At 39.9% G+C, this 24,207-nt stretch overlaps 2 protein-coding genes across 3 annotated transcripts; both read left to right on the plus strand.

The window, feature by feature from the left end:
- The first annotated feature begins 1,271 nt into the window (after window positions 1-1,271).
- On the plus strand, window positions 1,272-5,711 carry LOC131016184 (uncharacterized protein At4g37920-like). 2 transcript variants are annotated; one of them, XM_057944813.1, is made up of 7 exons: window positions 1,272-1,647; window positions 2,158-2,338; window positions 2,416-2,687; window positions 3,009-3,174; window positions 3,658-3,902; window positions 4,974-5,161; window positions 5,252-5,711. In XM_057944813.1, the coding sequence occupies exons 2-7, from the start codon at window positions 2,194-2,196 to the stop codon at window positions 5,454-5,456; spliced, it is 1,221 nt and encodes a 406-aa protein (XP_057800796.1). In that variant the 5' UTR covers window positions 1,272-1,647; window positions 2,158-2,193; the 3' UTR covers window positions 5,457-5,711. The 2 variants fall into 2 exon arrangements, with proteins under 2 accessions (XP_057800796.1, XP_057800797.1); XM_057944814.1 differs by having other exon boundaries at window positions 1,297-1,647; window positions 2,048-2,338.
- Window positions 5,712-13,851: 8,140 nt separating this feature from the next.
- LOC131018904 (nodulation receptor kinase-like) lies at window positions 13,852-15,529 on the plus strand. Its single transcript, XM_057947595.1, has 5 exons — window positions 13,852-14,061; window positions 14,692-14,866; window positions 14,947-15,097; window positions 15,214-15,285; window positions 15,367-15,529. Exons 1-5 carry the CDS (start codon window positions 13,852-13,854, stop codon window positions 15,527-15,529), a joined length of 771 nt encoding a protein of 256 aa, XP_057803578.1.
- Window positions 15,530-24,207: the final 8,678 nt, after the last annotated feature.

The raw sequence follows: 24,207 nt of genomic DNA on the forward strand, positions 1-24,207 counted from the left end.
TTTCCCTAATTATTATCTCAGTATGATAAAAAGGAATATGAGCCATGCATAATTATTTTACGCATCCTCATTTATTTGAGAATTTCCTCGGACTAAGACCTTACGTTATTCTTTTCCGAATCAAGGTTGAACGCAAGAGTTTAAGGCTTAGTTGTGAGTCTCCACTACCAGGTGGGCTTTCTTACGTATAAACTAAAACCATATATTAGAATTGTTAAGACTTTATGCTTATGAATTTAAATGATATTGTCAATGCCTAAATGCTTTATGTTTTATTATTAATTGCCTATCTGATGTTAGTCGAATTCGGATTCTGGATGAGACCGCAAATCCCTTCAGAATTAGTGTACACCCATGTGATCGTGAGTCATCTAGCGGGTTGGCCGATCATAGTGTCCGTAGAGGGAGGCCTCCCTCTCGGCACGAGTTACTGATATGGTGATTAATGATATAAAATGTCTGCGCGGGTTATTGATGAAAAGAAATGATAATACTTTTGGTAAATACGAGTCTTTAAAGGAAAACCCTCGTATCTTACTACTGTTGAAGGCTTGACAATAAAATATTATGCATGTATGTAAATTTCGGCAAGTGCCCACTAAGTACTCCCGTACTTAGCCCTGTATGTATTTATAAATGTGCAGGTTGAGCTGTGATCGGGGATGTAGTGTGCAAGCGGAGCTTTTGTCAATCTATGATGAGAACCTCAGAGTAGAGTATGTCTTCATACATATACTCAAATTGTTGTCTTTCCGCTGCGAACACTGATTTTGCTAAGATATTATGTTATCTTGTCAAACCAATATGTATTATTAACAATGTTCTCAAACTCGTTGAGTACCCCTTTTGGATTATATTATGTACGGTCCCCTTGTGGCTTTCGTTAATATCTAGTTATTTCGATTGTTTCCCTTATACAAAGTCGGGTCATCAAGAAGCTAAGCATGCCCCTTTTCTAATCCCGCTCATAAATCTCTTCCCCTAGTCGCGGTTTCCCCAAATTTGCTATCCTTAGCAAGTGCGGTCGTGATAGTTAGGGGTGAGCAAAATACCCGAAATCCGAATATCCGATCTGATCCAATCCGAAATTTAAACTTTGGTTCGGATTAATTGGATCTTCGGATCGGATCGGATCGAATTTTAAGAAAAATTCGAATATTCGGATCGGATCGGATCAGTACTTTTCAAATCCGAACTAATCCGAAATCCAAATTGTATTTAATATATCAAACAGCTATATATATATATATATATATATATATATATATATATATATTTTGAATTATTGAATATGTTAAAAAGTAAAACCTAAACCCTAATTCCCTAAACTAAATCAGCGCCGCACAGCCACGGCTCCACCACCGCGCCTTGTCTGACTCCCATCGCTCTCCAGTCTCCACCACCGCGCCGCCGCGCGGTCCGCGCCGTCCCACCCCGCCGGCCGCCACCCCACCTACTCTGCGCCTTCAATCCCCCACCACGCCACCTCCGCGCTTGCAATCCCCCAGAGCAGCTCGAAGCTCGAGCGCAGAGCGCCGCAGATCTGCGCCTCTCTTCCCGACGGCCGACGCCCTCTACCTCTGACCTCAGAGTTTCAGACGCCTTCCCCAGAGCACCTCATCGGCGCGTCATTCCTTCAGGCTGCAGGTAGGTTCGATTTTAGTTTTTAGTGAACGTCAAGAATGTTGAAAATTGATGCTTAATTATGACTTATGACTTATGAGTTATGATTGTGTTCGAATTTTGTTGATGTGTTCAAATTTTTCAGCCTTATGAATTGGTGCAGTTGTTTCAATTTTGTTCGAATGAATTGGTGCAACCTTATGAATTGTGTTCGAATTTTTCAGCATGAATTAGGCGTATGTATTTCGGATTTCTTTTGTCATTTTGGATTTTCGGATTTTCGAATTTTGCTTATATTTCGGATTTTTTCGGTTTGGATCGGATTTTATCCGAAAACTTCGGATTTTCGGATTCGGATCAACGGATTATATGGTTCGGATTGGATTTTATTTTCTTCAAACTTCGGATTTTCGGATCGGATCAGGCAAAAATCCGATCCGTAATCCGAATGACTTCTGACAGTTTATCAGCAAACGAGCTATGCGACGTCGTTTGATAGGCGCTTCTTAATTCTTATCCCCAACAATATTGCAGTTCCTTAGATGTCAAGAACTGAAACAGAGCGCTACTATGGCCTGTAAACTCTCGCTCTTCAGCTCCACTCTCTCTCTAATCCATCCAGAAATATCTCCACATTCTGCAAAATTACCACTTCAGTTACCAATTTCTCAAAATTTTCAAAGCTTTACAGCTGCAAAATCGAGAAGAACCGAAGGTATTCTGTACTTTTTTTGTTCACCCATTGTTCTCAGTTGTTAGTTCCGAAATTTGAGTGATTGCTCTTTGATGCAGATGCGTGGCAGTTTTGCGCTACTGCATCTGGAACGGAGGTTGAGGTTGAAGTTGCAGAGGGGTACACGATAACCCAATTTATTGATAAGATCATCGACGTTTTCCTGAACGAGAAACCTAAGTCTAGAGATTGGAAGAAATACTTGATTTTCAGAGAGGAGTGGGGCAAGTATCGGCAGAAATTTTATAATCGGTGTAAAACCCGCGCCGATTCTGAAAAGGATTCACATATTAAGCAAAAATTGGTAGACTTGTCGAGGAGAGTTAGAAAGGTAATTGTCTTGTTTATTTTTATTCAGTTATTTCTCTCCATAGATTCCTCAACGTTGCTACTTGGCAAAAAAATAATTTCTTCGCTGATCTTTGATTTCACTCAACTAATTGTGCTTATCCCATAAATTGGTTGATCTTTGTGATTTTGGAATATAGTGTAGAATTCTCGTAACATTTATGTAGAAAATGAACGATGTGGCATAACTTCGTATGTGCTACTTATTGTCTTAAGATATGTTTGGAAGATTAGAATGTGTATTATTAGTTGAAAATTTCTCTGTAGGCTGTAGCTACATATTGATCATGCATGAACTTGGCAGATTGATGAAGAAATGGAAAAGCATACTGCACTGTTAAAAGAGATACAAGATAGTCCCATGGATATCAATGCTATTGTAGCAAAGAGACGTGGTGATTTTACAGACAGTTTCTTTCGTCATCTCACTTTGGTCTCAGAAACCTATGACAGCTTGGAAGACCGAGATGGTAATGCTTTTAAACAATAGCTTATCCAGCACAACAGACATTTTTTTTTAAGCAAACCTATTTTACATGACTTGGTTGAAGTATCTAGGCAACGAAATGGTGTATTCTAATGAATGTGGTGCTTCATTTGTTTGGATGTTCAAACTTGGAATCGAATCTTTTATGTAATAGGGCTTGACTTCTGTTATATGCTAAGAATTTTGAAAATTTATATCCATAGTCTATGATGTCCTAGTGTATTACCAATTATTGTAAATACCAAAAAAAATTATATGCAATAGGGACTCGCATTATCATCTAATTTGGATTTAACAATTCTGGTTTCATTTGCCAATGTAAATTCAGGCATTGCACTGTCATTTTTGTTTTTCCTTAAATAATAGTAGTATTTATTTATTATTATTATTATTATTATTATTTACCTGATTTCAGATTGTCTAAATTATTGAATGAGAGTCTACTTGTAATCTTATAACTGAGCAGCGGTTGCAAGGCTGGGGACTCGATGCTTATCAGCAGTCAGCGCTTTCGATAATACTCTGGAGATTGTGGGTACATTAGACATTGCCCAGGCTAAGTTCGATGACATCTTAAATTCCCCTTCAATAGATGCAGCATGTGAGAAAATAAAAAGCCTTGCCAAGGCAAAAGAGCTTGACTCTTCTTTAATTCTATTGATAAATGGCGCTTGGTCAGCAGCAAAGGAGTCAGCAACGATGAAAAATGAGGTATGAATCAGTTTCCAAATTAAAAAATCTGTTCAATACATGTGATGGCATTTTGATTTGAAAAGCAAAATGGTGTTATTTACTTTCCATTTGTCATTCTCCAGATTATGTGCTATGATTCTTCTTCTTTTCCTCAATCTTTATCATTCCCATCCTTGATTTAAGGTCTTAAATGGGTTGGACAGATCAATGAGCGTATTGGTTATTCTTCTAATGGTTTGTGAAAATCTCATAGTCTACAGCTAACATGCATCAAATTTGTGATATATTTTCTTAGAAATACACTTAGACATAGTTTATTTGCAGTTGGCTTGCATTTCTGAGATGGAATACAGGATGACTTCAGTATCCAGACTGATGGGAGGCATATCAAGTCCTTAGCTTGAGCATGTCTCCACTTATTGAATAATCTTCTTGTATTCTTGATCTTGCTGTACCTTAAAAAAAGTGCTTGATGTTACTGATATTTCTATTAAGTACTTAAAAACAATAGGTACCTGTTTGGATGAGATGTTTGTGTAAAGATGTTCTGGGTTTGCTTCAATTGATTTTGAGAAAAGTTGCTCTTATAGTTTTCTGCATGAACATCAAAATGGCGCTAAAGCAGATTTCACAAGAGTGAAATGGATCTGAATGTCTTCTTGCTTGCAACAACAGAAAAATAGGGATAAGAACATATTATATCTCATCGTGAAACTATTAGTTGCTTTGGTTATCATTTAGGCGACAGGGTCATCATGCTTAGGTGAATCTCTGATATTTCAAGTGTCACATGTTACTTGAAATTTTGTTTGTTTATTTCATTTAACTTCATCATTTGTGCTGAAGTAGACACCACTCTAGGGATAGTCACTCTGGCCATGAAATCCCTGGGGATTCTTGATATCTCAAAACCAGAACCTTCATATGTCGGTTGATTTCTGAACACTATCATAGTTCTCATCCCTCTTAAACTAAATCATTGTGTTTGTTTCTTGCCTAAAAATTACTTCTCATGCAACACCGCCATTCCATTTTCTCAAGAATTTGGTGTATATTTTCATGCAGTTTACATAAAACAATTTTTTGCAGGTCAAAGATATAATGTACCGTATATACAAGGCAACACAGAGTAGTTTGAGGAGTATTGTGCCACAAGAAATTAAACTGCTGAAGTATTTGCTGAACATCACAGATCCTGAAGAGAGATTTTCGGCATTGGCTACCGCTTTCTCCCCTGGTGATGAACATGATATCAAACAACCAAATGCTATATACACGTAATACATCATGTTTTTCCATAATTTCAAGTCATGTAAATGATTCAGAATTTCTTTTTGATGTTCCTGCATCTTCATCTGATGTTTCAGAACTCCAAAGGAGCTGCACAAGTGGATTAAGATCATGCTTGATGCATACCATCTCAATATGGAAGAGACTGAAATTAGGGAAGCCAAGAAAATGGACCAACCTATTGTTATTCAGAGACTTTTCATCCTTAAAGAAACTATAGAAGAGGAGTACTTGGAGCGAAATGTCAAAGCAGAGATGGGCGCAAGCTCAGAAGACAAATAAGATGCTCTTTCCATCAACTGGTGCTGCTAAATCTGTGGGAGCTAGCTAGTAAACCTCGAAGTTCATTTTGAGGGGGTGTGCTTATTTCCTTATTTGGATGGAATTAACTTAATACATCTTCATGAGATCGATATGAGCTATTTGCATCCAGCACGTCTAACCCCCGCGATGAATTTCTGGATCATGTATGATGTATCACTAGTTGTTCTTATGCAAGCATCCTATTTATGTCATCAAGATTTCCTTTGAGCCAAAGATGTGATGTGTGATTGCCCTTTTCCATATTTGTTTGGTTGTGGTGTTCACGTGATTCTACCAGTTGTTTAGTTTGTCAAGATATTGGTAGCGTGATCAAGATCACATTTTGGAGGTGTTGATGCTTATTTTGCGAGCGCATTCATCATGGCCTCTGTGTGGATGCATGTATCATGTGTACAAAAACAGAATATCATGCATTTTGTGCAGCAGCTGATGACGTTTTCTAGTGAAATAAGGTTCCAATTGCAAGTTGCAACTGTATGTGGATAATGCTGGGGTAGGTGTTTCTGTAATTTCATTTTCCTTTTTTCCAGGCATAGCTCAACCAATAATTTAATACGTGTATATAGTGCATAAGTTAGATATGTATAGTAAAATATTAGTTCATAATTAACCAATTATTAATAGAAAAAATACCATTTTAGACCTCGTATTTCATAATTAAACAATTATTAATAGAAAAAGTACCATTTTAGACCTCAATTAGTTCATAAATAATCACACAACCTATCGCGAAGAGGGAGAGAAGGGTAATTTTGTTATTGTGGGAGATTTTTATGAGTGAAAATTTAAAATGTCCTATTCCTTAAGTTATATGTGAAAAATGCCCTATTTTATAAACATAAGCATTCTATGAACTATTCTTTAAATACCCTTTGATTTGATGGGTTTGCTTGATTTTCTGTGAAAGTCTTACACATTTGACCGATTTGACAGCTATCAGTCATAAAAGTCAATGATTTGACAGCTATCAGTCAAGAATACATATGACCGGTGGGTGGCTAGATCATGTGTTCGCCCGATCATGTGTCCGACTGGTAAAATTATGTGTCCGCCTGGTGAAATTATGTGTCCGCCCGGACGGACACATGATCTAACCACCCACCGGTCATATGTATTCTTGACTGATAGCTGTCAAATCGTTGACTTTTATGATTGATAGTTGTCAAATCGGTCAAATGCGTAAGACTTTCACAAAAATCAAGCACACCCATCAACATCAAAAGGTAAAATAGGTATTTCACATAATTAGGGCATATAATGCCTAAATTTATAACTTAGGGCATTTTTACTATAGAACTTAAGGAGATTGACATTTTTGCCTATTAACACGATTTTTATTTATGTTCCCAAAGATGGCGTGCAATTCAGTTTTTGCCTTATTATATTTTACATGAAAAAGACCCGTATAATTTATCTTTTGTTATTTAAAGTGGGGTTATATTACTATAATTAGAACAAGACATATATCTACATGCACCTCCTTGTACTGCCTAATCCACATATGATACATTATAGTCCTCACTTTACATTTTCCCAATTATGCCCTTTCTGTGAAATAGCAATTACTATCCCCATTTTCCATGGCAATTCCATAAGTTTTGCTCAAACTCTATATCCGTGTATGCGTACAAGTTTTGCTCTCTTTTCTTTTCTATTTTATGAATTGAATTGAATGGTTTATAGATTATTGAACTTGACAACTTGTAAATAATGGATATACCGGGTGAGGATGTAATATGGACCCCACTTTTTCTTTTCCTTTTTCAACTGCCAAGCGGCCCAAGCCTATGCAAACAAATTACGGTGTAGGTGTTTGATTTGAGATATCGCAAAATTCATTTTGCTGCATCCAAGTGAGCTTCCTTTGGATCTGACTGATATCTCGCACAAATCCCGACTGCATACGCGATATCTGGTCTGCTCGCAGTTAAATACAGCAATGATCCAATGATTTCTCTGTACTTAGTTGAAGATACAGATTTCCCTTCTGATCCTGGATCCACTTTACAGTTTGTATTCATTGGGATCTTGACTGATTTCATGTGCTGAATACCGAACTTGGCTATTAGTTCATTTGCATACTTGGACTGACTGATCAGTATTCCTTCGCTGGTCTGCTTGACTTGCAATCCGAGAAAGAAGTTCATTTCTCCCATCATGGACATCTGGAATTTGTTGGTCATGATGTCAGCAAACTTCTTGCACATGTGTACAGATTTGGATCCGAAGATTATGTCATCGACATAAATCTGAACAAGCAAGAGATCTTCTCCTTCTTTGAGAGTGAACAACGTTCTGTCCACATATCCTTTCTTGAAATCTTGTTCAACAAGATACTCCAAGAGAGTATCATACCATGCTCTTGGAGCTTGCTTCAAGCCATAGAGCGCTTTCTTCAGCTTGTACACCTTTTTTGGTCCTGCAACCTCAAAGCCTGGAGGTTGTTCCACGTAGACTTCATCGGTGAGCACTCCATTGAGAAATGCACACTTCACATCCATTTGGTGTACCTTGAAACCTTTGTGAGTTGCGAAGGCTAAGAAGAGTCTGACTGCTTCCAATCTGGCAATTGGGGCAAATGTCTCATCGTAGTCGATACCTTCTTCTTGACTGTAACCTTTTGCTACAAGCCTTGCTTTGTTTCTCACAATGTTTCCTTCTTCATCTTTCTTATTTTTGAAAATCCATTTCAAACCAATCACCTTTGCATCGTCTGGTCGATCCACAAGCTCCCAAACTGAATTCCGGTTGAATTCATTGAGTTCTTCTTGCATTGCGATGACCCATTGAGTAGATTTCAAAGCTTCTTCGACATCCTTGGGCTCTGTAGATGATAAGAAACAGCTGAAATTCTTATCTTCGTTGATGCAGTTCTGATTGATATCAAATACGAGGTTGCACATTGATCTTCGAGTCTTGACACCGTCTGATGGTTCTCCAATGATGTTCTCCTTTGAATGGAGTTCAAACCATCTTCGATACTTCTTGATCTCTTCTGGTGAAGGTGGGGCTTCTTCAGTCAGAATGGTTCAGAAGTGTTGAGCACCTTCTGGAGCAGGGGAGAGTTGAGCTGGAGCTGCTTCGGCATGTTCAACTCGTTCTTCAGCAACTGGAGTTCCCCCTTGACTGATGCCATCTGCATTAGCTCCAGTCTGAGCTTCAGACCTTTGGCTGATCTTCTGATACTGAAGCTTCTCAGTATCTTCATCTTTTCCTGGTCTCCACACTAAGACAGTAGAAGACTCGGTGTTGTCGATTTCAGCTTTGGAAACTTCAGTGTTCTCAACACATCTCACAGTTTTATGTTCCCTGAAACCATCTGTAGACTCATCAAAGACAACATGTGGTGTTTCTTCTACACACAGAGTTTGAGAATTAAACACTCGATAAGCTTTGTTGGATCGTTCTGTTCCAGAGTATCCAAGAAAGATTCTTGGATCAGCCTTGCTATCAAATGTGTTTAACCTCTTCTTATCATTGTTGTGGATGAAATACCTAGAACCGAAAGCATGAAAATATGCTATTGAAGGCTTCCTGTTCTTCCATAGCTCGTATGGAGTTTTTCCATGTCTTTGAGTGAGGAAGGAGCGATTCTGAGTGTAGCATGCGTTGTTGATTGCTTCTGCCCAAAACTTCAAGGGGAGTTTTGATTCGGCTAGCATCGTTATCAGTTAAGTTACTGAAACTTAACTGATGTATGTAAGGGCTTCAGTCGAATTTGCTAAAACAGAGATGATAACACTCTTCCTGACTATCAGATGATAGATCAGTCAGACTGATATCATACGCAGCGGAAATAAACTTAGTTTCGTAATAGCCTCGGTTGAGCACGTTGTTAGTCTTAGGTTTCTCTTTGCAGTTATTCAGTATTCAGTTTATCAAATGAAACAACACATGTAAGAATGTAAAACTGAAAGCTGTAAATAACACAAAGACTTTTACGTGGTTCGGAAAACACTTTCCTACATCCACGGTCGGTTGATCAGACCAACAATCCACTCCGCAAGTGCTTAATAGGTGCACTGCAAACCAAACTGTGTGCTTGCCGGGTGCACACAACCGTACCACTGAAGAAACCACTTCTTCAGTACCCACACTTCACTCGTGTCGGATTTCTCACGCTTAACACAACCCGTGCTAAGATTTCTCATAGTCAGAGTACATTCCTGAACTCCGAATCACTCAAACACTCTACTCTTTCTTTTGAAAGGAGGTTTGAACGGTTGCCAACTATACTTCAAAGAACAAGTTCTTTGGAGCAAGTTTGACCTTGGCTTCTGGGTAAGCAGAGGTTTTTGCCTAAGGTCTAAGAGAATATGTGTAATCAGCAGTGACTGATTTTGGCTTTGGAATTCTCTTCTTCGATTCAAGCTTTGGGGAGATTAAGCTTTTGGCTGAGTAGCGATTTTGGCAGAGCTTCAGCTTATGTCGTTGAATCGGTGAAGATTGAAGTGATCCTCGAACGTTATTTATTGGAGAGGTCTTGAATAGATCCGTTGGCAGAGAACGTCTTCAAGATTTCTTCCGTTGGAGAGCATTTCGAATTTGGGCTGAGGCTTCAATCTTCGAGGTTCCTTGTTTGGTGGGAACGGCTATGTTAAGAGCAGGAGATGTGACGTCTCTGATAAAGTAGCCACCAAATAGGAATGGCCTCTGCAGAGATAAGGAGATCCTGAGATCTCTGCATTTAATGCGGCTGTACTTTTGTAGTGCGTGGCTTCCTTTGAACGTTAGAAGATTAGTCCGAGGAAGAATGTTTAACTGATACTTGACTTTAGTATCAGTTCGTTGAGTCCACGTGGCACGCATTAAGTAATCAGTTCCAAACTGATTCTTCAACTGATACTTCAGTTGGTATCTTCAGTCTTCAGTCTTCAGTCCTTCGTCCTTCAGTCTTCAGTCTTCAGTACCGTAGAAACGAACTCTAACACTTGAGTTCAAAACCGTTCTAGTCTATTACAATTAAGACCTATGGATTTTGGTATCATCAAAACAAGGATTAGGATATTCCACAAGGTTCCCAACAACCTTCCTGAACTCCTTTTCACTCAAACACTCGATTCTATCTTTCGAAGGGAGGTTTGAAATCTTGCCAACTATACTTCAAAGAACAAGTTCTTTGGAGCAAGTTTGACCTAGGCTTCTGGGTGAACAGAGGTTTGCCTAAGGTCTAAGAGAATGTGTGTAATCAGCAGTGACTGATTTTTGGCTTTGAAATTCTCTTCTTCGATTCAAGCTTTGGAGAGATTAAGCTTTTGGCTGAGAAACTATTTTGGCAGAGTTTCAGCTTATGTTGTTGAATCGGTGAAGATTGAAGTGATCCTCGAGCGCTATTTATAGGAGAAGTCTGAATAGATCAGTTGGCGGAGAACGTCTTCCAGATTTCTTTCGTTGGGGAGCTTTTTGAATTTGGGATGAGGCTTCAATCTTCGTGGTTTCTTGTTTGGTGGGAACGGCTATGTTGAGGAGCAGGAGATGCGACGTCTCTGATAAAGTAGCCACCAAATAGGAATGACCTCTGCAGAGAAAGGATGATCCTGAGATCTCTGCATTTAATGTGGTTGTACTTTAGAGTACGTGGCTTCCTTTGAACGTTGAGAGATCAGTTTGAGGAAAAATGTTTAACTGATATTTTCCCAATCCAGACAGTATAATGCCGGCTCTTAAAGTATTACAAACAGCTGTGACCCATCCGGAACGGTTAAGAGTTTCAGTATGGAAACCTTGACGTAGGACCAAGCAATTACGACCTCTACCTCTACTTTCTTGAGTTGGATGATTCTGTTGGAATCGGGAAAAGGGTATTTGATGTGTACATCAACGATCGGTATATACATAAGGTTGTGTTAGACCCTTGAGAAGTGAGGTCCGAGACACGTCGGGTCCGTGCGACGTGCCTCGACAGATTGGTGCAAGGTTGTCGAGAAGCGGGGCAACGGAGCCAAGTGTTGATGCGGAGCAACACATCGTGCGGGTGAGTACCGGGCGAGACACGGATGGCCGATGTTGAGTGGCATCGGGTGAAAGATGGTCGTTGGATAACGGGCGTCGTGCGTCGGGCACGCACGCTGCCGAGTGGGCGCATCGGGTGATTCCGAGCGTCTCACATCGGGAGTGCGGGGCACCGAGTACGGGCGTCGGGTGGGTGTCGTGTGGCGGATGCACGCACACTGCCGGACCAGCGCGTTGGGTGATGCCGTGCGCTGCGTGTCGGGTGTGCGGGGCGTCGGGGCACGGGTAACTGCCGATGCGTGCCGAGGAGTGCCGAGGCGGACGAGCGAGCGGTTCAGAGGATTAGCGCACGGGCGATGCGCGCCCGAGCAGTTGACACGAGGAAGGCGTGTCTTGGCTAAGGCGAATGGATGAAGGCAGAAAATGTCCTTGCTAGGACTCGAACACGGGATCAGTAGGGAGCAGCGTGGGGCGGTTGCTGGGCGCCAACAGCCCATGCCATGATCGGCAGTTTCGAGTAGTGGGGCGAAAAACTGCCTGGCGGTTACATCCAAGAGCCTTGTGACGGTTTTGCCTAATGATGGGGGATGTCCATCACATTTATATTGTAATTTGGTTGTGAATGTACGACGAGAGAGTGTGCACGAGCCTTGAGCATAGATAGGTCCTTGTAATTTTATTGTGGGAATAAAATTAAAGGTTGGGGCGTGGTGTCCCCGTAAATTGTTGTGTGTTGCTTAAGGTTGTTCATGTTGATGTCCGCTGCGTGTGAACTTTGATTCGTGCACAATACAATCGTGAGCCTCATACATTCTAAGTGTCAAACGAGTGTTGGTGAGGGAAAAAGCTGGTCGGGTTGTGGGAATTCGGCGCTGCACGGGGCAAAAATTCTAGCCAAGGAAAACCCTGTGACAATTTGGTATCAGAGCCAGGTTGGCTCTGGTGCGTGTGGAGGCCATTGCGGAGATGGTGCAAGCGAGGGAATTTTCTGCTCTCGAAGAGCGGGTGCTGAGATTGGAGACGGTGCTTGGGAGGACCCCGAAGGTCTCAACGTCGGCTGGACTTGAGACCGTCTTTGGTCAAATTGCTGCGATCAAAGAGTCGGTTGAAGCGATGCGCAAATCGGTGGAAGACACTCCTGGATTTGTTGAAGGTCGGATCGTGTCGTGCGAGGAAGAGGTGTCAACCTTGACGCAGGCGGTCGACATCAAGATCGAGGAGTTGTTGGACGAGTTGCGACTCGTGAAGCGAGTGCTCAGAACGGTGGAGCAAGGCAGGCCGGTCCCGAAGGTCCGTGTCCCGGAGCCCAAACCTTTTGAGTGCACCAGGAGTTCGAAGGAGTTAGAGAATTTTCTGTGGGATATGGAGACGTATTTCAAGGCGTCTCATGTGCCGGATGATGAGAAGGTGTCGATCACTAGCATGTACTTGACGGGCGATGCGAAGCTGTGGTGGCGTTCGAGGCCAAGTGTTGGTGCTAGTGGCGATCAGTTGGAGTCTTTAACGTGGGAGGCGTTGAAGCGTGAGTTGAAGGAGCAATTCCTTCTGGGAAATTCCTCGTGGGTGGCGAGGGATGCATTGAGAAAGTTGAAACACACCGAATCTGTCCGTGACTATGTGAAAAAGTTCAGTTCGTTGATGCTGGACGTGAATGACATGTCGGAGGCGGATAAGTTGTTCAATTTTATGGCGAGATTGCAGCCGTGGGCTCAGGCCGAAGTGAGACGGCAAGGAGTCAAAGATGTGCAGTCGGCCATTACTGTTGCTGAAGGATTGGTTGATTTCAGGCCGGTTGGTGATTCCCACGAGTTCGAGAGAAGGAAGAAGGACTCGAAGAAAGGGAAGGAAAATGAGAAGTCCGGCGAGGAAGTGGCTAAGGAGCCGGAAATGGCAGCAACAGTCCCGAAGAGAAATCGGGGATGTTTCATTTGTGAGGAAATGGGGCATCGAATGAGAGATTGTCCAAAGCGGGTGAATGCGATTGTTGTTGAGAGGGCTGAGGACAGCGAGATCGTGAGCCCGAGGATGAGTACATTGCAGTTGATGTCTGCAATTCAAGTTGAGTCCAAGAATGAGGCCGATCAAAGAGATGGTGGTGACGGGGTGATGTCAGATGAGGCCATAATTTGGTTCGGGAACATTCGTGAAAATGAGCTCAGAGAAGGGGGTTTAATTCCATCAACGACGAGGATGTCGTCGGGTTTTGGTGGGGGTGGTTTGTTAGACCCCTGAGAAGTGAGGTCCGAGACACGTCGGGTCCGTGCGACGTGCCTCGACAGATTGGTGCAAGGTTGTCGAGAAGCGGGGCAACGAAGCCAAGTGTTGATGCGGAGCAACACATAGTGCGGGTGAGTACCGGGCGAGACACGGATGGCCGATGTTGAGTGGCATCGGGTGAAAGATGGTCGTTGGATATCGGGCGTCGTGCGTCGGGCACGCAAGCTGTCGAGTGGGCGCATCGGGTGATTTCGAGCGTCTCACATCGGGAGTGCGGGGCACCGAGTACGGGCGTCGGGTGGGTGTCATGTGGCGGATGCACGCACACTACCGGACCAGCGCGTCGGGTGATGCCGGGCGCTGCGTGTCGGGTGTGCGGGGCGTCGGGGCACGGGTAACTGCCGATGAGTGCCGAGGAGTGCCGAGGCGGGCGAGCGATCGGTTCTGAGGATTAGCGCACGGGCGATGCGCGCCCGAGCAGTTGACACGAGGAAGGCGTGTCTTGGCTAAGGCGAATGGATGAAGGCAGAAAATGTCCTTGCTAGGACTCGAACACGGGATCAGTGGGGAGCAGCGTGGGGCGGTTGTTGGGCGCCAACAGCCCATGCCATGATCGGCAGTTTCGAGTAGTGGGGCGAAAAACTGCCCGGCGGTTACATCCAAGAGCCTTGTGACGGTTTTGCCTAGTGATGGGGGATGTCCATCACATTTATATTGTAATTTGGCTGTGAATGTACGACGAGAGAGTGTGCACGAGCCTTGAGCATAGATAGGTCCTTGTAATTTTATTGTGGGAATAAAATTAAAGGTTGGGGCGTGGTGTCCCCGTAAATTGTTGTGTGTTGCTTAAGGTTGTTCACGTTGATGTCCGCTGCGTGTGAACTTTGATTCGTGCACAATACAATCGTGAGCCTCATACATTCTAAGTGTCAAACGAGTGTTGGTGAGGGAAAAAGCTGGTCGGGTTGTGGGAATTCGGCGCTGCACGGGGCGAAAATTCTAGCCAAGGAAAACCCTGTGACAGGTTGATATATGGGCTAGTGGTTCACGCTTCTTGGCAGTAGTTCTCAACTTCACAACTAACGGAGTTCTTAATCTGACCTTCATCAAAGCCTTGAATTCTCAGTTGGGACCCATCTGTAATGCTTATGAGATTTTGCAAGTTTACCCAAGGAATGCAGAGACAAATGTGGAGGAAGGTAACTAAGTACTTCATTTTACCTTATATTTTCATGCAAGAAATCTGACAGATGACTAAGATTCTCATATATCTATTTAGTGGAGGTGATAATGAAAGTGAAGAACGAGCTACTTGCCCAGAATCAAGATAGTGAAATTCTGAAGACATGGTCTGGAGACCTTTGTCTCCCTCTTCCATGGCATGGTTTGTCTTGTGATGCTCTCAACGGTACCTCAATTATCAGTAAAATGTGAGATGCTTCTCCATAACACATGCTCATTTTCCCACGCTTGTCCTACCACCAATGTGTTATACCTGCAAATTCGTTGTTCCAACAATGGTCATTCGTTTTATTTGCTGTCATAGGGACTTATCCTTCAGCAGACTCACCGGGCCACTCCCTTCCAGTATCACCAAGCTGAAATACCTGAAAGAATTGTACAACTCAGTACTCTTCATTGTAATTGCTTTTGTTGATTTATGCACTTGTCAGTAGTGACGATCAATGGTAAAATGCAGGAACGTGAGCAATAATGGCTTCATTGGCATTGTTCCTCAGTTTCCAGCTTTCCCTATTTTCCAAATTTTTGGGCAAAAATTAAACTATGTTCAGTTGTATCACACTGGTTTTTGCAGTGCAGACAACAGCCCTCTACCAGCACATGAAGGCTTTGCAAATTAGCTTCGGTCGGAATCATGTTCGAGAAGGCCCGCCACAGGAAAACTTTAGCTTTCGGCAGAATATTTAAGTTCCAAACCATAGTATTCCACCATTTGTGATCTTTAGAGCTCGAATTTTGTGGTGCATCAAAAAAACCCATTTCACAAGTTACATTTTTAATAATTGAATTCAGCAGACTTTTGTATTATCAATTTTTTCCAATTTAACTCCATCAACAACATGGGTTCTTCCCTAGTTCCCTGTTCTGTTTCAAAAGTAAATCTCATTCACGCCCGCCACCTATTCGATCAAATTACCCAACCAATTTCTATATCATGATCATGCTTCAGCTTCTTTTGCTTACCACCACCTTCTCCAACGACGTCGCTTTCTTCGTCTTTCTTTTCTTATTTTTCTCCTTCATCACCGCCACCACTAGCTTTCTCTTTGCCGTCTACGGGCGCCGCCATCATCCTTTTTTGGAGAAACCATCTCTACTCCTCTTTTTAGCTTCTCTTTTAGATATGAAACTAGATTTCACTTCATTGTTCCTATTGCAATGATCAAATCCTTTTGCAGATCAGTTTGGGCGAGCGATTTGCAGAGATTTGCGGCTATGGTTATAGGGCAAAATTGTAACTTCATAATTATTTTATATTATTATTTTATATTAAGGGCTATAGAGAGTAAAATGGGGCTATGAATAAAATCTCCCTTTTAATAAATAAAACTTGGCCCAAGTGATGGAGCCCAAAATAACTTTGGTCCAACAAATTTAATCCTCTCTCTCTCCCTATTTCAATCTCGGTTCTCACCTTCTCTCTCTAAATCACCACTCAAGCGGCGCATCTCTCCCTCTCTCTTCTCTAGGTTCTGCCGCCGCCGCCTGAGGCCGGCGAAGATCCGGCGTGAGACGCCGGTGTCTAGAGCCGCTGCCGTCGTCTGGAGATCATCGAGAGTCGCCGCGCGGGGCTGCTGCCGCTGCTTCAAATTGACGGGTTAACCGCCCTGCTGGAGGAGCGCCGCCGTCGGCCGCTGCTTCGCCTAGAGTCGCCGCCGTTGCTGCTGTTCCGGAGCTGGCGAAGGACGGCAGAGCAGCTGCAGCTGCTGCCGACAGCGGACTGCTCGCCGGAGCTACCCTCCTTCTAAGTTGGCGCCTCCTCGTTCTCCTCCCACTCGTTTCTCTCTCGATAGGTTTGTAGATTTGAAAATAATTTTACCGAAAACTCAATTTGTGTAAAGACTTGATTTTGGAATCAAAATTTTGGTTTTCAACTATGAATATAGTAGAACACATATCAAAGATAGTTCTTTGTCTATTGTGTATGTCACTAATATCATGTAATTTATGCCATATATGGAAGATGAAGTTATGAGTATAGGATGTGAAACCTTGAAGATGAGTCTGTGATTCTTATTGTTGTTCTAGAGTTTGATTGTTTCATGTTGGCTGCGGGAATGATTCAAGAACAAAGTTATTGAATGAAAAGCTAATTTAAGAAGTGCATAAGAACTGAAGTTATTCTTACCTTTCTTTGCACCGATGTGGTTCTTGTTAGAGTAGAGTGCTAAGTATGAACTGATATTATGTGAATTTAAAGGTGGGTTCCGTAGACAACGAAATTTAAGATGGTTGAAATTTTAGAAGGGAGTAGGAGGATTTTGCTGCTTTTGAGATCATGCCGGAGAGAGTTGAGGTGATTTGAGGAGATTTAAGTCTGCAGAGTTTTGAGAAAAGGTTTCTGCAGCTTTGAAAACTTTGTTTCTTACGTTATTTTCTTTTCCTCATATCTTGGTTTTTTGGGTGTGATTAATAGCAAGAAAAAATCTGCAGCTTTGAAGAAGAATAACTGCAGAAATGATAAATTGGAGGGGAAGGTGGAATAGTGTAGGATTTTGATGTGACTATTTATCCAGATCTAATTTTTGCTAGTTCGTACTCGTTTATGTAATAATTCTCCAGTTTTCGCTAATCAAATACTCGTCGTATTTATATAAATTAAATCCTTAGACTTGGGATTTAATTTGTGAAAGTCGGAATTAATTCCCGACTTAATACTAACACATATAACATGAGATAATAAAATTATTATTCACATAAGCTCAAGTTATAATTCTAGCAATTCGATTTAAATAACACGATTTATAAAATCGGTTATAAATCTGGAATTATAATATTATTGATTGAATCAATCAATTGGTAGAATAAAATCTCAAACACGTAGCTAAACCAATAAATTTAATTGTTGGTTTGATTTAAGGCGGAATATTAAATCACAACTCTGTATCTCTTATACATGCTTTTGTTGAAATAATATTACCTTAACAAATAATTACAAGAAATAATTAAATAAGCAAAATAATTTTATAACTAACACACATATTTAATCTAGGGTAAAGTACCAAATACCCCCCCCGACGTTGGCGTCCCTATCGCGTATAGCCCCCCATAGTCAGGGTCAACGCTGTTTACTACCCTAACGTGGCAAAATCGTAGCAATTAACCCCCCCGCCACTTAACGGACGTTAACACCGTTAGATTAAATAATTTTTTAATTTTTAATTAAGGTGGGCTAGCTCTTTTCCTCTCTGAGTTGCCTGAGTTCAATTTTCCGACGAAGCTGCCACCATCTCCTTCAATAATGTGTCGGCTCTTTCAACCTCAACCTCAACAATTCTGCCGCCCAGTGGCCGTCACCTCCATCGCCGAAAATTATGTCGCCGGATGCTGGTGGTCGGCGCCTCGACCGCCGAGAACAACAACCTCGTGGTAGCCCTCTTCAAAAACTCCAACTCTCTTTCCCTGCAACTTCCATGGCCAACAATCTGCACTCTCCAACTCCCTCCCCTGCAACTTTTTCAGCCAACAATTTGCACCTTTCCAACCTCTGCAAAAGTCACTATCCCAAAACTCACTAGATCTGCACCATCCAAACCATCCCCCACCACTTCTCCAAACTCAACACAAACAACAAGAAGGAGATTGAAATAACGGTTCAAACATGGAGTAGTGAATTTGAGCAAAATTCAATCTTCACAATTCACAAAAATACAGAAAACCCTCTAAACTTTATCTTTCCATTTTCAATTCCGCACCATTTTTCACTGAGCCGCCGACAGCAACCGTCGCCGCAGCGCCGCTTCCATTTTTTTACTGAGAGAGATTGAGGAGTAGAGAGAGGCGGAGGTGGAGGAGATGTCGCCGCCCATATCGCCGCCGCCTGAAACCCCTTTCCGTCTCGAGCCCTAATTTTTGGAGCTGGGCGAATCAGTGGATGAAAGTGGAGGGTGGAGGCGAGCGAACCGGTTTAGGAAATGAGAGGGCGGAGGCGGTGGGTGGAAGTGGGGAGGCTGGAGGGCGGAGGGCGGTGGTGGTGGAGCCGTGAGGTTAGTGGTGGTGGAGGGACGAGGGATAGGAGAAGAGAAGTAGATAGAGGAAAAGAGCTAGCCCACCTTAATTAAAAATAAAAAAATTATTTAATCTAACGGTGTTAACGTCCGTTAAGTGGCGGGGGGTTAATTGCTACGATTTTGCCACGTTAGGGTAGTAAACAGCGTTGACCCTGACTATGGGGGGCTGTACGCGATAGGGACGCCAACGTTGGGGGGGTATTTGGCACTTTACCCTTTAATCTAATATATATATATAAAAGTGCGGGGCATCACATCTAACCAATATATTGTTAAAAAAAATCTAACCAATATATATGCATGTAAAAATATATAATAATAAATTCTCTTTTTGAATAAAAACAAAAAAATTATGCATCATAGTTATGTATTGACATATTTTATCAAACAAAATAAAAAATGGCTGAACTAAATTTTTCATTAAAATATTCTGGTGCTTATTATCAATAAATGTTTAGGTAGTAATATAAGTATATTTTTTAATTTTAGTTGTTGAAAATAATGAAAGATCAATCATAAATTTGTGATAGAATAAATAACATATTTGCATAATAGAAATTTCAAAATTTGAAGAAATTCATAAAAAATTGCTAAGTTTGTATTATGTATAATTTTGAGATATATATATATATATAGGGAAAGGGTAAAATAAAAAACCAAAGTTAGACTATAAAATAAGAACTATTCTAGGCCATTAGATCTTGATCAATTAACGGCTGGATTTAGTTGATGATTCCTTTAGCAAATTTTCAGTGCTTATGTGTATTGGGTAAATAAGTAATTTTGTAGTTTTAATTAATATCTTTTCTTAAATTATGGGGATTACATTCAAGTGTGTATCTTTTTTTATCAATTAATAAATCACAATTAAACATATTTTTTTTTATCAATAATTGAACACCTTATATCCATTTTAAAATTTCGCTTGAATCATCCAAAAAACCAAATAAATTAATAGAATTACGAACGAGTTTCCATGTAACCATTCTTTGAAATTGACACATGTCGATTGCAAAATGTACACAATTTCTCTTTCTTCAATCTTGAATCTGCAAACATGTATAATTTGTTTAAGCTTCATTTTTCGTGCAAATAAACTGTTCTAATATTTAATTTAACTCTATAACATCATCCACCAATACCATAAAATATATTTCAATGCATTGTTACTCACTAATTTCATACATTTCTTCATTCCAAGCACATGTAAATTCATGTGCGCATGAATTATTAAGCAATTACATTTGGACGTCCTGTGTGACTTATTAAATGTGTATGTCACGTGTATGAATTATTAGGCAATCATATTTGAACATAATGTATGAATTATCAACTATATACATTATACGCGCATGAATTACTAGGCAAGTATTTTTTAGTGTAATGTATGAATTATTATCTGTAAGAATTATATGCATATGAATTATTAGGCAAATATTTTTGAATGTATTGTATGAACTATCAACTATAAGAATTATATAAGTACGAATTATTAGGCAAACATTTTGAATATAATGTACGAATTATTAGCCGAATAGTTGATACACGGGAATCTGAAGTGATTATATTCTGAATTATATTTGAATATGAAGAGAAGACTCTTCTAATTCTTTACGTCAGTGATATCATTTTCTTTTCCAAAAGATTTGGCATTAATTTCGGGATTGGAGAATCAATGTAGATAGAGATTAAATTGCACTTGCCAAACATACTCTTCTGCGAAAATTAGCTATGAATTATATGTGCATCATTTTCGAATGTAACGTCCAACTGAAAGTTAATCTGATCCGTCCAAGATTTGATATTAATGGATATAGGTGAGGGCTAAAATAAAAACACTTCTTAAAATATAAAATATAAACAATTTTCAGCCCTTAGATCATCAAGATCTACGGTTGATTCGTAACCATGTTGGATGAATTCATACGTGTTCTACATAAAATTCGTACATTGAAAAATATTTTAATTTTTATTTTAAGAAGTGTTTTCACGGTAGCCCTTCCATATATATATATATATATATATATATATATATATATATATATATATAGGGGCAGTTATTCAATAAACCACCATTAGCATATAAATTAAGAACATCTTAGGACGGTAGATCTCGCTTGATTTGACGGTTGTGATTACATTTAACATCCAGTCTATAATTCGAACAATTAAACAATCTAATTCATACTTAAAATGACGAAGGGGTATAATTGGTAATGCCTTCTTGACTTTCCATATAGCAATCATAACTCCTCCGATTTTGGCGTCCAAATCCTTTCTCCATTTAAGATTTGATTTGGATTGACAATGCAAGACTTATAGCATGAATATTCGTGTGAATTATTTTTTAAAAAATCAACTAAATTTCCTAGAAAATTGGGATGAATCATCATTGATAGGATTAAATGCATTCACCTAAATCACTTCTTATTTCCATATGAACCGATTCCATTTACTGCTTAAACTTTGAGAAGAAAAAAATTGGAGCGGCGACAAGTCAAGCGGCGAAGGCTCAAATCCTCTGGTTTCTATGATTCTTCGACCGGTTCGTCCGTGCAATTAGAGCCATTTGACTTAGGAATGGCAAGAACTAAACCTAATCGATAGGGTTAGATTTAATGTTATAGATCATTTGCGCTATTCTTTTAATTTGTGTGAGATTTGTTTGCCGTGTTGTTTTGAACTTTTTTGATGTGTTCTTATAGTTGTACTAAAATGAAATAATGTATGTTGGGTACTAAATTTTTTTGGTGGTACTGCTTTTGTGTTCCCTAATTGTCGTTTTTATGTATGAAATATTATAGCATTTGTACAAGTAAATTAATAAAGTCTGCATTTGCCTATAATTTTTTATTCAATTCTTTCAAAGTGGTGGTGGATTAAATCTATAAATTCATATTTGTCTTTTATTTTTTCAAAGTGTACACACATCTGAATCGATATTATCATGCATATGAATTGAGATTGACATGGATATAGAGTAAATATATCATATAGTAATAGTAATGAATTCATATGAAGTGGATATAGATTAAAGTAAACATAATTTGTAGATAGCACAACATTTTGAAGCAACTACGTATATGAATTGAGATTAACATGTATATAAATCTTTTCTATTGCCCTAAACGGCCTGCTATGGAGTGATATCTCCAAGACTGCTGATGTTGGTGGGCAATCGCATGTAGAGGTATGCAAAGCTATTTCCTTACATAAAAAATCAACATATCTACCTTTGGTGACGGAATGAATATACTGCATTATAATGTGAATCTTGCTCAGTATATACATGAATTGGGATTGACATGTATATGAATTTTTCCATTTGCCCTAAACAGCTTGCTATGGGGAGTGATATCTCCAAGAATGCTGATGATGGTGGGAATCGCATGTAGAGGCATGCAAAACTACTTCCTTACATAAAAATCAAGATGTCTTCATTTGTTGGTCGAATGAATATACTGCATTATGGTGTGAATATTGCTCAGTATATACACGAATTCGGATACATGTATATGAATTTTTCCATTTTCCCTAAACAGTCTGCTATGGGGAGTGATATCTCCAAAAATGCTGATGATGGTGGGCAATCACAAGTAGAGGTATGCAAAGCTGTTTCCTTACATAAAAATCAAGATGTCTTCCTTTGTTGGCCGAATGAATATACTGCATTTTGGTGTGAATCTTGCTCATTATGTAAACAAATCTTGCTCAGTATGGTGTGAATAATACTTCAATTATTCTTGATTTGAAACCATGTACAGATCGGGTGCGAAACAGAAGTGGCTAAAGGCGATGATCTGCAGGCCCATCGTCCTGTGAGGACAAACATAGCAAGGCGTGGAAAAGAAAATTTGGTTTTTGAAAATCCCCAGAAAGTGGTAAAGAGGCTTCGTCGTGATAGAATTTGACATTATTCGATATGGCCGGTTGTAATGTATGATATCTTAATAAGGTTTTGGGTGTGTGCGTTGGGGCAAAAACACAACAACGTACCGTATTAATTTATACAAGTTATTATGTGGTTCGTGCAAACATTAATTCAACAGTTAATTCATATAGTTTAATACTTGGTTCGTATGAATATTAATAAATATTCGTGTGATTCCTGTGTTTAATAAGTATAAATATTCGTATGAATCGTTGTACTATAAAGTGTTAATTCTTACAATTTATTAAATGGCTAATATGCGTTCTACAATATATGGAAAAATATTCGTATGCATTTTACAATGGAAAAATAAGTATTAATTTGTGCATACATTCATCAAATGGTAAAACCCACGTTCCAAATATCTAATATAATTCTTGTTTTTGATTCATACGTCAATTCATATGGGTATTCAACTGTACAGATTCATGTGTCAGACACATAAACATGAGCATGTGCATATCAATTAAACGAACAAACGGAATCGATGTATGACTCGCTACGAAACAGATGATGACTAAAAAAGTATGTGAGCTTCGTCAAACTATTAGCAACGAAACACTGAATTGTTCATAATAGGATATGAACAATTTTATGTTAGAATATGGTTATAAGATTCAAACGAATTTAATGCATGTTCGTACGTCAATTGGGAATGAGAACATTAATTTCATATGAGAATCCATCTGTCGTGGTAAAGAATTTGCAGCTATAATTTTACCCAAATCATATTTTTGCAGTTATAATACACTTAAAATGCATACACAACAAGTTTTAAATTCATACTAGACAAACAAGCCTAAATAAATCATGTAATTCATACCTTGTAGCTATAATACGCTTTATCTGGCAGAACAATTCATAAGGAGGACTGGAATAAATGAATAAGATGGTGTAGGTGCATAGTAAATGTATGTTCGTATTGCACACACAAACTAAAGTCTCAAAAACACAACATTATTAATAATTAATAATTTAAAAATGCATTAATAGCATGGAACGATTATAATTATTCGAACTGCTTTTAATAAAGGGAAAAGTATCAAATAAGCCCCTAACATGGTGGCCCTTATCACGTTTAGATCCCTATAGTTGAAGTTGGGCCAACTAAACCCTCAAACTAATTAATTTCGTGCAATTACCCCCTCCGCCCTAACGGCCATTAAACACCGTTAAGTATTTATTTATTTTCGCCAAGGTCGCCGGCAACTCGCCGGAAAACGCTCGATTCTATCCAAAAATTTGGCAACACCTGTCACCACCTCCTTATCTGAACTCCGACAAGGCCGGTGCTTCGTCCAATCGGCGACGCCTTCGCTTGACACGCTCCCACACATGTTCGAGCCACGACGCTGCC

This window comes from Salvia miltiorrhiza, chromosome 3 (assembly GCF_028751815.1).
Source record: "Salvia miltiorrhiza cultivar Shanhuang (shh) chromosome 3, IMPLAD_Smil_shh, whole genome shotgun sequence".
Taxonomy (NCBI): Eukaryota; Viridiplantae; Streptophyta; class Magnoliopsida; order Lamiales; family Lamiaceae; genus Salvia; species Salvia miltiorrhiza.